The 15,089-nt window shown below is 49.0% G+C and overlaps 1 protein-coding gene across 1 annotated transcript; it reads right to left on the bottom strand.

The window, feature by feature from the left end:
* Window positions 1–5,570: 5,570 nt before the first annotated feature.
* LOC124684727 (exocyst complex component EXO70A1-like) lies at window positions 5,571–8,022 on the bottom strand. Its single transcript, XM_047218985.1, has one exon. It carries the CDS (start codon window positions 8,020–8,022, stop codon window positions 5,986–5,988), a length of 2,037 nt encoding a protein of 678 aa, XP_047074941.1. The 3' UTR covers window positions 5,571–5,985.
* Between the last annotated feature and the right edge of the window lie 7,067 nt (window positions 8,023–15,089).

Genomic DNA, 15,089 nt, shown 5'->3' with positions numbered 1-15,089 from the left:
ATGCTAGTCAATTAAGAGGAGAAGAAGATCGAAAACTTACCGGAGAACCTCGCCCAACCGTCCCCCAGGGTCCTCCTCACCGTAGGGTAGTAAATAACAGACGCCACCTTCCAGTCGTTGCCGTAAGCCCTGCTGCTTCCGCCGATGCTGATGCCGCCACTTGCATTTTGGCCTTTCTCTGAAGCCATCAGTGCATCCACACCCCGTCCCTAGCTTGCCCTCGCCGCTCACCGTCGCCGCCGCTCTGTGTAGTGGTTCGGGATTGGATCGTGCCCTGGGGGGTTATTTTTTTGGTACTGAGAAATAATACGAGGATCTATTTGTGAAGTTATGGAGCTCTAGGCGGTATGTGGCGAAAATTGCAACGAAACTGTGTATGTGCGCCTTTGCCAGCATGGCATCCACGTGTCGTCTGCACATTGGCTAGGACCAATTATCGCCCTGTTTGACAAGTTGTAGGACCGCAATATCCTGCACATCATGTGCAAGTTGTACTACCTTCCATGTAATTAGCTCAATCTAGAAAATGTAATTTAGTTACTAGTTAGTGGAGAAACAGGGAGACCATATTTTGGAAATTGGAATGTCGGGAGATATACATTCAGGCCTGCACTTCGTTTAATTCCCATCCAGGTGCATTTCCATGATTTCATCATCCACGCAGTCACGCAGACCTAATTACCGTTCGGTGCAGTTTCAAGTTTGCAACAGAAAGCAAAGGAGAGACTGGACAAGTGATGGTGGCCAGCGTGGAGCGACGCACTCCAGGTCCTGGGGAGTAGGAGTAATCGTGCGAGACAGAGTGGTTTCGGAGGTGCATTTTCTGGGGATCACTTTTGCTCCTCTCGATCGCATCGCCGTCACCTTTCCCTCCGGTGCCGGTTGACGCCGGCGCGGCTCCGTCGTTGTTGGCAGCGTGGTTGCTTCAGACGGCGACACATAGATCACGCGGGATATACAGGAGAGACTGTCAGCAAAAGCTTGACGTCGTTGTCCATCACTTTCAGTTGTCGGGATGATTAGATAGGCCGGAGAAAGAGAGAGCGGTGTCTTAAGCTTTACACGCCTGTGATGTTTTTCTGTTTGGAAAAAAGTCTAGTTAAACCATTAGCTTATTGAGGCTCCGCGAAATAAACCATAAACTCTAAATCCTTGCCGTTTGGATCTTGAATTTGCGAATTTCGGTCTAAACTAAATCCTTCATTTTTTATTTAATCATAAAATACTCATACTAAATAGGGAAAATTTGTTTAAAGACACCGTTATTTTTGTAAGTTTGTTAAAACATATCGCCCGATTATGCCTTTTCCAAGTATCATAATAATTTTGTGGCATATTTACTAGAACACACCACACAAGTGCAGCATTTTAGAGGACGAGCTACATGTAGCTCGTTTTCATGGGAAATTTAAAAATCATATTTTGAAGTTTCAAAAAAAATTGAAAATAATTTGTGTGTAGTTGATGATATATACCACACGTATGTAAAATTTCAGTACAAAATATAGAAAAATAACAAAAGTATAGATCTAAGAATAGTGAACAGTACAAATGTCGAAAACCCGAAAACTATCCAAATTTTTTTTTTGTGTAGCCCAGATTACAATGAATTTTGTATTGAAACTTTGCATGATTGTGGAATACATAATTACCTATAGCCAGATTTTTCACAATTTTTTAGAACTTAGAAATACCGATTTCAGTTTTGTTTTTCAAACGAGCTATATGTAGCCCAAGCTACAATGTGAGTTTTCGCACACCACATAGCTTAAACCGAAAATTTTTGCACTTTTGTCTGGAATGATCATGCTATGGCCGATTTTGAAGAAAAGTGCAAACTTTGCCTTTTTTGACCATGCGATCTGTTCTGGCAAATATTTCACAAAATTCTAATGGTACTTGGCAAAGACATAATTGGACAGTGTGTTTTATCAAACGCCAAAAAAAATTCGTAGCAAACTTTCCCTCCAAAATAAGTAGGGCTCTCGAGTCAATGACACACCTCAAATCTGACTGGAGCGTGGCAGCCACCGTGTCGGCACGTCGTCCATGTGTGAGCTGTGCGAGCACTGCCACTCCAGGGACGCTCCCTTGCCAAGCGGTACAGCTGTCCGCGCCTCCGTGAGAGCGCGGGAGAACGACACCGCCTTGGCTGCATAACGACGTAGAGGGCCGAAGAGAGCGAGGAGTTGTGCAGCAGGTGCACCCGCTCCCGTGAGGGACTGACAGAATCAGCGGTCGGACGGAGATGAAGAATACCTAGACAATGCGGTCGATTATGCCCTTGCCGACTCGAGTCCTCAGACGAGGCGATTTGGAGTTCAGAGGAACAACGACATGGACTGTGAAGGTCTGCCTCTATGGCGCGGCGCGGCGTCGACGATGACAACCACAGGTGCACACGGAAGGCTCCATGGAGAGGAGGAGGGGACGAGATGGAGTGGTTGATCGATGGAGGATAGGGAGGTGGTTGCTCTGGCATGCTTACCGTGGTGAGGCATACACGGCAACGGCAATCCAACGATGATGGAGCTGCAAGGAGGAAAACAGGATCGTGAATGGGATAAGATTTGGGGAAACCCGTACTGTCAGTGAGAGTAGCATGTAATCTCGGTCAAGACTATTACGCTCCCGATAAGTTCAGTCAGTGTTTGAGATAAACTCCTCCTTTTCTGTCGGAAACTCAACTGATTCCGGGTGCATATTCACTAGGTATGTACAAAATATATTTGAAAAAGTTAAAATAAATTAGGAAACAAATTTCCACATAGATAGTTCTATGAGTCCACGTAAAGTTGTACATAAAACCAACAATTTTTGTGCCCTTTAGCACCAAATGTTTATTTTTTTACACAGGGCACAAAACATGTCATTTTTTTTCTGAAACAACTTCATAAGAATGTATCATGTCAAGATATACAAGTGACATTTTATATTTTTATTTAAATTTTTAAATATATTTAAAATGCATTTGGAATAAAGGGTGCATAAACACCCTGGCCTTTTGTGTTTCGTATCAGGATCGGCACGGACGCACCGTACACGGACATAGAAAGTTTGTGCTGGTTGGGCACCCAAGCCCACAAGTAGGCCGCAGAGCGAGGAAGGCCTGCAGCCCGTAAGCTGACTGGCAAAGGCTGCACGGCTATTTCCTAGCAGCGATACAGCGACACAACTTGGTTCTTTCAGTCTCTAGTTTTTTTTTTTACAGGAAGCGTGAGCTTTATATTAGGCATAAGAGTTTTACAAATGTTTATGGTTAATGCCAACACACAGGTTGGAATAGCATCCAGTAAGAAACCACTAAAACCAGACTTGCCTAATTACACTAAGACATGTGGTCGCTTCATTGCTCGTGCGATCCTGATAAACCTTCAGCAACTCTCTAGCTTCATGATAAAGGGTCCAGCTCTCAGATGGCTCCTGATCCCCTTTAACTATGGTCTGAACGGCCCGAAGACAACCAGATTCCAGAAGATCTAGCTTTATTTCTCTGTAGAGCAAAATCGTTTAATTGATGATACTACAGAAAGAAAATGGAATTGCATTTAGCGTGCCCCCAATTCTATACCACTATATGCACGTCACCATTGGCTGTAACCGCTTTCGATGTTATCATTGCATAGCCACGTATAGTCGCTCAACTTTCGATACTCGGTGGAATTTGCTTTGGTGCGCTCCCTTTTATCTTGTCATGAATCTTGACGCTGAACAATGGTAACCATTTAGGTGCAAGAGTTAACTCCGTCTATTTTATAATTATTTCCATCAAACTTGCCTATCAATATTTGACGGTACCCCCCTCCCCCTCCCCCTCTCCACACAAACACACCCGACCCCACCACTCACCCACACACGCATCTCTTTAAAGTTCACCCTAGCACCAGCAGCTTCAATCTCCTCCGATCCAATTCACCACAAAATCTCTTATCTCCACGGCGCGTCCGAAGGCTTTAGGTCGGGCGCTTGGGGAGATCTCGATGTATAATCTAGCTAGTCCCGGGGAGTTGGCTCGCGACACCTCTCTATGGAGTGCATCCTGGTCGAAATTGATGTGCACCCTCAGGTTGTGCTCCGAGTAGATCTCACGCCCAAGCCACGGTGGTGCACATGCGCCATGTCTGTCCGTTTGGGTAGTGCCGCGGCCAGCGCATGTATGGGGTTCTTCTGGCGCTTGATAGGACGACTGGCTCAAGCATGGCCGGTGGTCGTCAGATCTGGGGAGGGAGGGAGAGCCTCGGGCCTCTCACACTAGATCTGGAGAGGGAGGGAGGCCCCCGGTTCTCTCACATTAGTTGGCGCCCGATTGAGGTGTTGCTACCAATTTTCTTCGGATCGGAATAGGGTGCCCCAAATTCGGTATGGTACCCACTTTAACCTCTTTTCTTCCTATTGTAGCATTTTTCTCTTGTTCTATCCAAACCACTATTCTTGCTTGAAATTTTCTATTATTATATAGTTCAATTGCTATTTTTTTTTTCATTTTGACGATGCCTGAAATGGTATCTCTAGGGGTGTGCTCACGTTTACCCAAGAGGGTGCACAGACACCGGTATATTTTGAAGTTGCCAAATAGATCTCGTGTTCACATCAACCCTGGAGTCATTGTTACTTCCTCTAATTCATATTACTTGATCCATAAGTAATATGAATCGGAGGGAGTAGCACAGACATGCTCAATTTAACTCCAACTAGTGGGTGATCCCATTTACAAACCACCATATGGAACGATAATTTAGCATTACCTGCGAATTCGGGTGATTTTTCTGTCAAAGGACACACAGTCACAGTTGACATCGCAATGTGATGCCAAGTGATATGCCCTGGTCAGTATTTAGTAATCGGGGGGCTATGATCACTTGAGCATGTATGCATATAAATAACTGCCTACCTCGCCAAACAGCACACTTTAGAGCTCAGGGAATCAATTACCTCCAGAGACTACTGCGCATAGGAGAGCCTGATTCATCTGTAAAGTTGCGCATAAAGAAATATACACCTATACAGTACTAGGTACTGGTAACAAAATAGCTAAGCAGTGTGTAAAACGGAAACTCAATTCGGCTCCCTGAGTTCAGTGATTTCTTTTGTCAAAACACACATACAGTAGCAGTTGCATTGAAAGTGATGCGAAGTGATATGCCTGAGTCAATAGTAATCGAGGAGCGGTAGTACAGGTGATCACTTCAACATGTATATGCATATGCAGCACATAACCGACTAGCTCACAAAGAAGCACACTATGAAGATCAGGGAAACGCTTACCAGAATACTCATCACAGGAGAGAGTGATTCATCTGTAGGGCTGGTCATAAACAAGCATAGAGTAATAGGTAGCAAAATAGGTAAGCAGTGTGTAAAAGAGAGAGATATGCGAAAATGGCAGTTTCTAGCAATAGAAATTTTGAAGATAGGTAGAATTCTTGTCACATATAGTCAGTCAACTACTCATTGTCATTTTGGTATACCTCCATATAATTCATTGCATTTTGATGACACTGAACTTATAGCATATCAAACAAACTTCGACATATACCAGATAACTGTCATTTTTTACACCAAGGATAATATACTTCAATATAATTCACTGCATGTTGATAACGCTAAAAATTATAGCATATCTAACTAACCACCCACCCATAATACAACAAATCTTTGACATATACCAACAACTGATTACATATGCTATTCTCCCCGCATAAGCTCCTAAAATGAATTGAATATACCGCTAGAGATAATAATGTGAAGAGAATGGTCTAGGGGAAGGCGGCCAACAAGACATGCTCTGAGGAAACATTTCAGGTTCCTTCTTCCCCACTATGTCAGTGCTGGAGAAGTTTTATGTTCTTCTAATTCTCCAGCAGCTCTTTATCATCAAGCCATTATTGGATCTTGGATTACTGGCTCGAAGTAAACAAATTCTTGCTTATCCAGTTATTGCACAATTCTGTACATCCAACCAATCTTTTCACAGTTGAGAAGATGCTACTGCAATGTTGAAGCGCTCCGATACAGCCCAGTCATTGCACTGTTAATCTTGCCATTTGAGTTCCTGATCTGTAAGCTTCCAGTCCTCCTCGGCTGCTTGGGCATGAAGAGGGTGCTGAGCATCTTATCAAGGTCTTCAGTGCTGTACTTGACATACTTGCTGGCGCTGCCATCCTGCTCAACAAGCGGCCCGTAGTTCTGCATGAAGCTTCGGTAAACAGGCACTATAGCCTGCACCACAAGGTGGCAAAGCCTCTGCTGCAAATCCTTATCTGGGACGATCCATGCGGACTGCTTCTGGTACATCTCAGCAAAGCTAGCATTGAAGGACTTGAAGCGCTGCTTCACCAAGTCCCTTGCCGTAGCCTGCCCCTTGGAGAACAAGATCAAACCTTCCCTGCTCAGCAGGGGCGCAAGCGTTCCCCAGCTCTCCCTCAGGAATATCTGGGAGTAGTAGTCCTTGTACTGCTCATGCTCCCGGAGCCATTCATCGCCCAGGACCTCCCCCATCTTGGTGCTCTTGAGGTGCTTGAAGAAGTGCCAGTGTGTGTTCATCATGAAGAGATAGGAGAGCGTCTTGTCCTCGTATGATTTCGACCAAGTGTCGAAGTTGGCCTCGAGGGCCTTGACGATGTCGTGCACGGAGTCGACGAGCATCTTGTCGTCGAATGCCTCCTTGCGCCAGCTGCGGTGGATGGTGAGCACCTGCGTGAGCACGGCGCGGTACTGGTCCCCGAGGAGCTGGTTGCAGTACTTGGGCACGAATGTCACGAGGCGCGGCACCCCGCCGTCGGCGGGCGGCGGCATGTTGCGCTGCAGCTCGACCTGCACGAGCAGCGCCTCGAAGATCTCGACGGCGCCGTCCACCACCCGCTTGACCAGGTCGCGGGTCCGGGTCTGGATCTCCACGCAGGCCTTCCCGCCGAAGAGGCGGTTGAAGTCGAGCCGGAGCCGGCTGAGCGCGTCGAAGACGTCGAGCAAGCGGAGCAGCTTGATGGGGTCCTTGCGGGCGTCGGCCACGGCGCGCGCGAAGCCGAGGAAGTCGAGGATCCCGGCCCGCGCCGCGACGTCGGCGAAGCAGGCGGCGGCGGCCTCGGGGCGCGGCGCGAAGACGGCGAGGCAGAGCTTGCGCTCGGCCTCGAGCAGGTGGCGCACGGCGAACTCGAGGTGCCGGCCCCAGAGCTCCACGCTGGGGCTGAGGGCCTGCGCGTCCTCGGCGGGCTCGCGCAGGTAGTCGAGCCCGAGCGCGCGTAGGCTGGCGCTCACCGTGTCGCCCCGCGCGTCGGCGTAGGCGGCTGCGCAGTAGTCCAGGCGCCCGTTGGCGGCCAGGCGGTCGAGGGTTAGGCTCAGCTTCTGCACCGCGGCGGCGGGGATGCGGGGCGGGGTTATGGGGGCGGGTTTGGTGGTGCTGGGGTCCGGCATGGTTAGCGGGGCGGAGTGCTCGGCTAGGAGGCGGCAGAACTCGGCCTCGAGCACGTCGAGAGCCGCGGCGAGGAGGCCGGCATCGAGGTCGGCGGGGGAGGGGGTTTTGAGGCTGGAGAGAGCGTTGGTGAGGTCGGCCACGAAGCGCGGGTCGGCGAGGCCGCGGTCGCCGAGGTAGGCGAGGATGTCGGCGAGCCACTGCGCGGCGAGGCCGCAGTTGTCGGCGAGGAAGCGGAGCGCCTCCTCGAGGCGGCCGACGACGGCGAGGTAGCCGGGCAGGTCGTGCGCGGTGGCGTCGGCGCCGGCCAGCAGCGGCGGCTCGAGGCCGTGCACGGCGTCGAACACCTTGAGCACGGCGGCAGCGGGGCCCACGGCGCGGTCGATGTTGGGGCCCGCCGTCTCGAGCGCGTCCCGCGGCGCGCGGATCGGGCGCACCGCCGCCTCGGCGCTCTGCAGGCGGGCCTGGATCTCCGCCATGCGCGTGCCGGAGCGGGCCAGCGCGTGGGTCATGGCGCGGGACCGCTCGACGCCGGCGCGCAGGGCGGTTCGCGCCGCCTGCAGGGACGCCATCCGGCGGCGGGTGTCGTCGTCGTCCTCCTGATCCATCCCCATCCTCGCCGCCCCCAAATTAACCTTGTGTGTCAAGCGGGGAAGACAGAACACTGGAAGTCCAGAGCCGCGGACTCTGTGGTAGCTTGCGAGCAGCAATCAATCTGGTTGGAATCGGCCGGGCAGGGAGTGCCGGTGTGGGCTGTGAGTCAGCTGTAGCTTGGAAGGTGGTAGTTACTTATCTGAGGAGTGGAGGGGCGACGGCGACGGCCACCGGTCCAGGTAGGTGACGGGCGCTGGGAATGAAGACGCGGTGGTGTACCGGCGGCGGCAGAGGTTTAGGTTGGAAAGCGGGGAGGGAGAAAGGGGAGAGTTTTTGGATGGATGGAGAAAAGTGGGGGAAGGGAGATACAGATTGAGATAGTCTGACTCGAAAGCACGCGCTCGCCCGGCTCCCGTGGTCTGCTCTGTCGCTGGGGCGTGGCGTGGGTGGAATCGAAAAGAATAGAGAAATGCGGGGACGACCGAGGAGGCAGGCGGCGGCTGCGGCTGTGAAAGTTGGAACCAGCTAGCTATAGCTCGCTCGCTCGGCCGCCTGCGCCCCACGCGGCGCTGGGTTTTGTTTTCTTCGTGAGCTTTTCCGATGGCGTTTTTCCGGAGGAGGAGACGGCGGCGCTGGCTCCCGCCGGGCTGGGGATTACCCATGCGGCGGTCAGCTGGTTGACAGCGAGCAGTAGCATACTTAGATGCGCAGATTACTTCACTACAAGTTGTGAATATAAACGGGGACCAGCGGTCCCTAAACTTGATTGACAGCATGTCCACCATCTAACGCATTTTGGACACGATTTCTATCTGTTCATGCTCGTTTGTGTTTGACACTAAACTAGCCACTCCACACCTATTGTCCGTTTGGCTCAGGGTCTACTCAAGCGGCCTGACATATGTTTCTGCTTTCTCCGCGAGCTACGCAAGGTAGCAGAGGTAGTTCTCGGTATCGTCCCGCTCATCCTCTCCCGGGATTTCGTCATCGTCGATGTTCTCCTCCTCATCCCTACTCCTTCACCTGCGCAAGTGGAGACGCGTAGTTCTACTTATCGTCGTCAAGGAACACCGTTCAACGCCTCGGATCCCATCCGAGGTGGCCGAACGAATCCCACAATGACGAGTTAATGTCGTAGAGAGGGTAGGCGAGGAGTTCAAACGAAAGAAGGGCCCGGACCTGTCGTGCCACCTTTGGCATGGGAACGCTGACGAGGGAGCTCCTCGGTAATGCCCACCATGAGGAGCTTACGGTTGACAAAATCCTGCAGGCTAGCACGAGACATCGGATACCAAACAAGCGGGAGAGATTTACCCAGGTTCGAGGCCATCGATGAGGTAAAACCCTTAGGGTGTGTTTGGTAGACTGGGTGAACTCAGATTTTCCCATCTCATCTCAGCTTTTCTCAGTTTTTGTTGTTTGGTAGGTCGGGTCGGGCCAACTCAACACTGCCCAACTCATACGAAAATAGGCTCTCAGCCCTGCCCAGTTGCGAAGCTCAAATCGAGCTTCTCACCTCAGCTCGGCTGAGTCCATCCTGCAAAACGCCTCGGGCGACCCGCGACTGGCCCGCAGCTGGCCACCCCGCCTGTGCCAGTCTAGCATTTCTCACTCTTTCTCTTCCCTTCCCCCCGCCCCGCGACCCATCGCTCTCTCCCTGTGCTCCCCGTGTGTGGAAGACCGGCCCCACGTCTGCGCCTGTCCCTCGCCGCCGACGGCTCCATCGAGTGGATCCTCTTCCGGCGGGCGACCTCCTCTACCGCCTCTCCGTCCGTCAACGAGCAGCAGGAGGTCTGGAGGTGCTCGGCCTCACCGGCAACCGAGAAAGAGGAGGAGCTCGGGGCCTCACCGCGCAAATAGCAGGAGGAGCTCGAGGCCTCACCGCGCAAGGAGCACGAGGGGCTTGACCTTCTGGTGGCGGCTCCTATCGCCGGCGGAGGCTCCTCTCGACCTCTCGCCACCACGTCCGTGAGCCACAGCGCCCCTTCACGCCGCCACGATGCCTCCTCACGCCCAAGCCTCGGCCACGAGACCACCCAGCACCGCCCCTACCGCCTCCTCGCGCCGCCGCCTAGCGCTGCCTCCTCGCCGACGAGCAAGCGCCATCTCCTCAAGCCGGCGACCAAGCACCGCCGGCTGCTTCATGGAGAGAGCTGTTACCTGATTGCTTTTTATGTTTCTGTGCAAGGTTCTTTCTGTAAAAATTCGGACCTGTTTGCAAATTGCTCATTTCTGTAAAACTGTGTATGGGTTGAGATGAGCATGTCTCACCAAACAACATCTTGTCTCAGCATGGGTGAAGACACCCGGCCTACCAAACATGATGTGAAATCTCAGCTTAACTTGTATGAGGTCACCTTGTATCAGGTGGGAAGTCTTTCTGTAGTGATACAGTCTACCAAACACACCCTTACTTCCTGCTTGTCTGATCTTGACGTGTCGATTATACGGGTTAAAATGGGGTAGCCAATAGACCACTATGGTCGACTCGCCGGGAGGCAAGGATTCTAGGGTTTGCGCTCTAAGTCGCGGTGGTTCTGCATATTGTTGTTCTATCGTTCGGCAGGCCCTCTCCTGGCCTTTATATAGGAGGCCAGGTCTCGAGAGTCCTGTCCGAATTTGACTAGGTTACATTGTGATCTAATATAATCTTTTTTTAGTCGACGCTTTCTTGCCTTGTTCATCAAGAATCCATCTTCTGGTAGGTCTCCTTTGCTGCAACCGACGTATGGGCCTGATACGTCCAAAACGTATCTACTTTGCCGAACACTTCTGCTATTGTTTTCCCTCTAATTTGTGTGTTTTTGAATACAACTAACATAGACTAACACTGTTTTCAGCAGAATTGCTCTGGTGTCTCGTTTTTGTGCAGAAATCCAACTTTCAGGAAAATTCCAGGAAATTATCACAAAGTCCATATTTTACCCGAAGATGAGACGGAGAAGAGCCAAGTGTGGCCGTCTCGGGCACCCCCTAGACCTCTCCTCCTAGCTATATTAAGTCTCTGACCCAAAGAACAGGGGTTTCGACGTTTTTCCAGAAAGAGTTTCGCTGCTCCGCCGCCACCAGAAACCCCAATCCAGGAACCAAAAACTCCGTTCTGGCACCCTGCCGGGACGAGGAATTGGAGGAGATCAACGCCATCACCATCATTGACGCCTCTCCATCAACCATCCATGATTCTCCCATCCATATGTGAGTAATTCCCCTGTTGTAGGCTATAGGGGATGGTAGGGATTGGATGAGATCATTCATGTAATACCTATAAGATTATTAGGGGCATTGTGCCTAGTATCCGTTATTAGTACTTTTGACATTGTTGCAACTTGTTATGCTTAATGCTTGTCACTTTGGGCCCGAGTGTCATGATATCAGATCTAAACATGTTATTGATTCACGAGGATAATTATTGTTTTTGATCTTACCTGCAAGTTGTGTACACATATCGTTGTCCGGAACCCGAGGCCCCAAAGTGATAGCAATTGGGATAACCGGAGGGATGGCTGTGATGTGAGGATCACGTGTGTCCATTCTCCATCCGCTCCGCCCCCTCCCGATCCGCCTCCCACCCCTTCGAATTACCATCCCCGCCCTCGCCACCTCCTCCCCCGTGCCTGGCCTTTGCCCGCCCACTGAAAATCCACCACCATGGCCACCGCCGACACCTTTGCCATCTCCCACTTACGGTTTTCCAAACTTATCGTAGGCATCAACGTCTCCCATGGCGTCCACCACCCAAAAGGTTTTCAGCGGATTGTCGCGATGGACAGCGATGACGAGATGATGGTACATCCTTTCATGCAGGAGGAAGCAAATGCCACCGCCAAGCGGCCACAAAAGCTGCTGATGGTGACCAACCTTCTCCGCGTTCGCCAACACCTACGCGCCATCCCTTGGTGTGGCGGTTCGCGGTTTGACAAGGCGTCGAGCAAGGAGCGTGATGTCAACGCACGCTTCTATTCTTGTAGACAGTGTTGGGCCTCCAAGAGCAGAGGTTTGTAGAACAGCAGCAAGTTTCCCTTAAGTGAATCACCCAAGGTTTATCGAACTCAGGGAGGTAGAGGTCAAAGATATCCCTCTCAAGCAACCCCGCAATTACGATACAAGAAGTCTCTTGTGTCCCCAACACACCTAATACACTTGTCATATGTATAGGTGCACTAGTTCGGCGAAGAGATAGTAAAACACAGGTGGTATAGATGGTGGTAATATTGCAGGAAGTAAAGATGCAGTAAAACAGTAAACAAGCGATGTTTGCAGTATTTGGAAATAAGGCCTAGGGATCATACTTTCACTAGTGGACACTCTCAACATTGATCACATAACTGAATAAACAAATACTACTTTCTCTCCACTCTCTTGTTGGATGACAAACACCATTCATTGTGTAGGGCTACAAGAGCTCCCTCAAGCCGGAGTTAACAAGCTCCACAACATTCGGTGTTCATATTTAAGTAACCTTAGAGTGCATAATAGACCATTGCAATTATACCGAGTACTAACATAGCATGCACACTGTCACCGTCAGGCTATGAAAGGGGGAATAGATCGCATCAATACTATCATAGTAATAGTTAACTTCATAGTCTGCAACAGATCACAATCATAGCTTATACCAAGTACTTCATGATGCACACACTGTCAACATTACATCATGGAGGAGGAATAGACTACTTTAATAACATCACTAGAGTAGCACATAGATGATATTCAACTAGATCACAAAGCTCATGATCACATAAAGATCACATGGGAGAGAGAGATGAACCACATAGCTACCGGTACAGCCCTTAGCCTCGGGGGAGAACTACTCCCTCCTCATCATAGGAGACAGCAGCGTCGATGAAGATGGCGGTGGTGTCGATGGAGATGCCTTCCGGGGGCGATTCCCCGTCCCGACGGCGTGCCGGAACAGAGACTTCTGTCCCCCGAAACGGAGTTTCGCGATGGCGGCGGCGTCTTTCTGGAGTTTCGTCAATTGGTATCGAAGTTTTAGGTCACGAGGGCTTATATGGGCGAAGAGGCGGCGCAAGAGGGGCACCAGGGCGCCCTCCCCACCTGGTGGCGCGGCCAGGCCTGGGCCCGCGCCCAGGTGTGGTGCGGGGCCTCCCTGGCCCGCCTCCGACTCTCCTTCGATGATCTGGAACCTTCCGGGAAAATAAGATATTTGGTCTTTGTTTCGTCGAATTCCGAGAATATTGCCCGAATAGCCTTTCTGAAACCAAAAACAGCAGAAAACAGGAACTGGCACTTCGGCATTTTGTTAATAGGTTAGTTCCGGAAAATGCATCAAAACGATATAAAGTATGGATAAAACATGTAGATATCGTCATAAAACTAGCATGGAACATAAGAAATTATAGATACGTTGGAGACGTATCAAGCATCCCCAAGCTTAGTTCCTACTCGCACTCGAGTAGGTAAACGATAACAAGGATAATTTCTGAAGTGACATGCTATCAACATGATCTTGATCAATACTATTGTAAAGCATATGAGATGAATGAAGTGATTCGAAGCAATGGTAAAGATAATGATTAAACAACTGAATCATATAGCAAAGATTTTTCATGAATAGTACTTTCAAGACAAGCATCAATAAGACTTGCATAGGAGTTAACTCATAAAGCAATAAATTCTTAGTAGAAGGTTTTGAAGCAACACAAAGAATGATTAAGTTTCAGCAGTTGCTTTCAACTTCAACATGTTTATCTCATGGATATGTCTCATGGATAATTGTCAACACAAAGTAATATGGTGAATGCAAATAAGCAAGTATGTAGGAATCAATGCACACAGTTGATACAAGTGTTTGCTTCTAAGATAGATAGAAGCAGGTAAACTGACTCAACATAAAGTAAAAGAAAGGCCCTTCGCAAAGGGAAGCATGGATTACTATTTTTGTGCTAGAGCTTTTCATTTTGAAAACATAGAAACAATTTTGTCAACGGTAGTAATAAATCATATGTGTTATGTATAAGACATCTTATAAGTTGCAAGCCTCATGCATAGATTACCAATAGTGCTCGCACCTTGTCCTAATTAGCTTGGATTTACATGGATTATCATTGCATAACATATGTTTCAACCAAGTGTCACAAAGGGGTACCTCTATGTCGCCTGTACAAAGGTCCAAGGAGATAGATCGCATTTTATTTCTCGTTTTTGATAGATCTCAACTTAGGACATCCATACCGGGACAACATAGACAACAGATAATGAACTCCTCTTTAATGCATAAGCATTCAACAACAGATAATATTCTCATAAGAGATTGAGGATTAATTGTCCAAACTGAAACTTCTACCATGATTAATGGCTTTAGTTAGCGGCCCAATGTTCTTCTCTAACAATATGCATACTCAAACCATTTGATCATGATTAATCACCCTTACTTCAGACAAGACGAACATGCATAGCAACTCACATGATATTCAACAAAGGTGAAATAGTTGGTGGCGTCCCCAGAAACATGGTTACCGCTCAACAAGCAACTTATAAGAAATAAGATACATAAGCTACATATTCTTTACCACAATAGTTTTTAAGGCTATTTTCTCATGAGCTATATATTGCAAAGACAAGGAATGAAATTTTAAAGGTAGCACTCAAGCAATTTACTTTGGAATGGAAGAGAAATACCACATAGTAGGTAGGTATGGTGGACACAAATGGCATAGTATTTGGCTCAAGGATTTGGATGCACGAGAAGTATTCCCTCTCAGTACAAGGCTTTGGCTAGCAAGGTTGTTTGAAGCAAACTCAAGTATAAACTGATACAACAAAACTTACATAAGAACATATTGCAAGCATTATAAGACTCTACACTGTCTTCCTTGTTGTTCAAACACCTCACCAGAAAATATCTAGACTTTAGAGAGACCAATCATGCAAACCAAATTTCAACATGCTCTATGTAGTTCTTCATTAATAGGTGCAAAGTACATGATGCAAGAGCTTAAACAGGATCTATGTGAGAACAACAATTGCCAAGTATCAAATTATTCAAGACAATATACCAATTACTACATGAAGCATTTTCTGTTTCCAACCATATAACAATGAACGAAGCAGTTTCAACCTTCGC

This window comes from Lolium rigidum, chromosome 1 (assembly GCF_022539505.1).
Source record: "Lolium rigidum isolate FL_2022 chromosome 1, APGP_CSIRO_Lrig_0.1, whole genome shotgun sequence".
Taxonomy (NCBI): domain Eukaryota; kingdom Viridiplantae; phylum Streptophyta; class Magnoliopsida; order Poales; family Poaceae; genus Lolium; species Lolium rigidum.
The sequence above is the reverse complement of the archived record's forward strand: the minus strand, read 5'-3'. Positions and strand labels throughout refer to the sequence as shown.

Bases quoted from the DNA above. Each gene is read 5' to 3' on its own strand.
- LOC124684727 (XM_047218985.1), bottom strand. From the start codon at position 8,022: ATGGGGATGGATCAGGAGGACGACGACGACACCCGCCGCCGGATGGCG.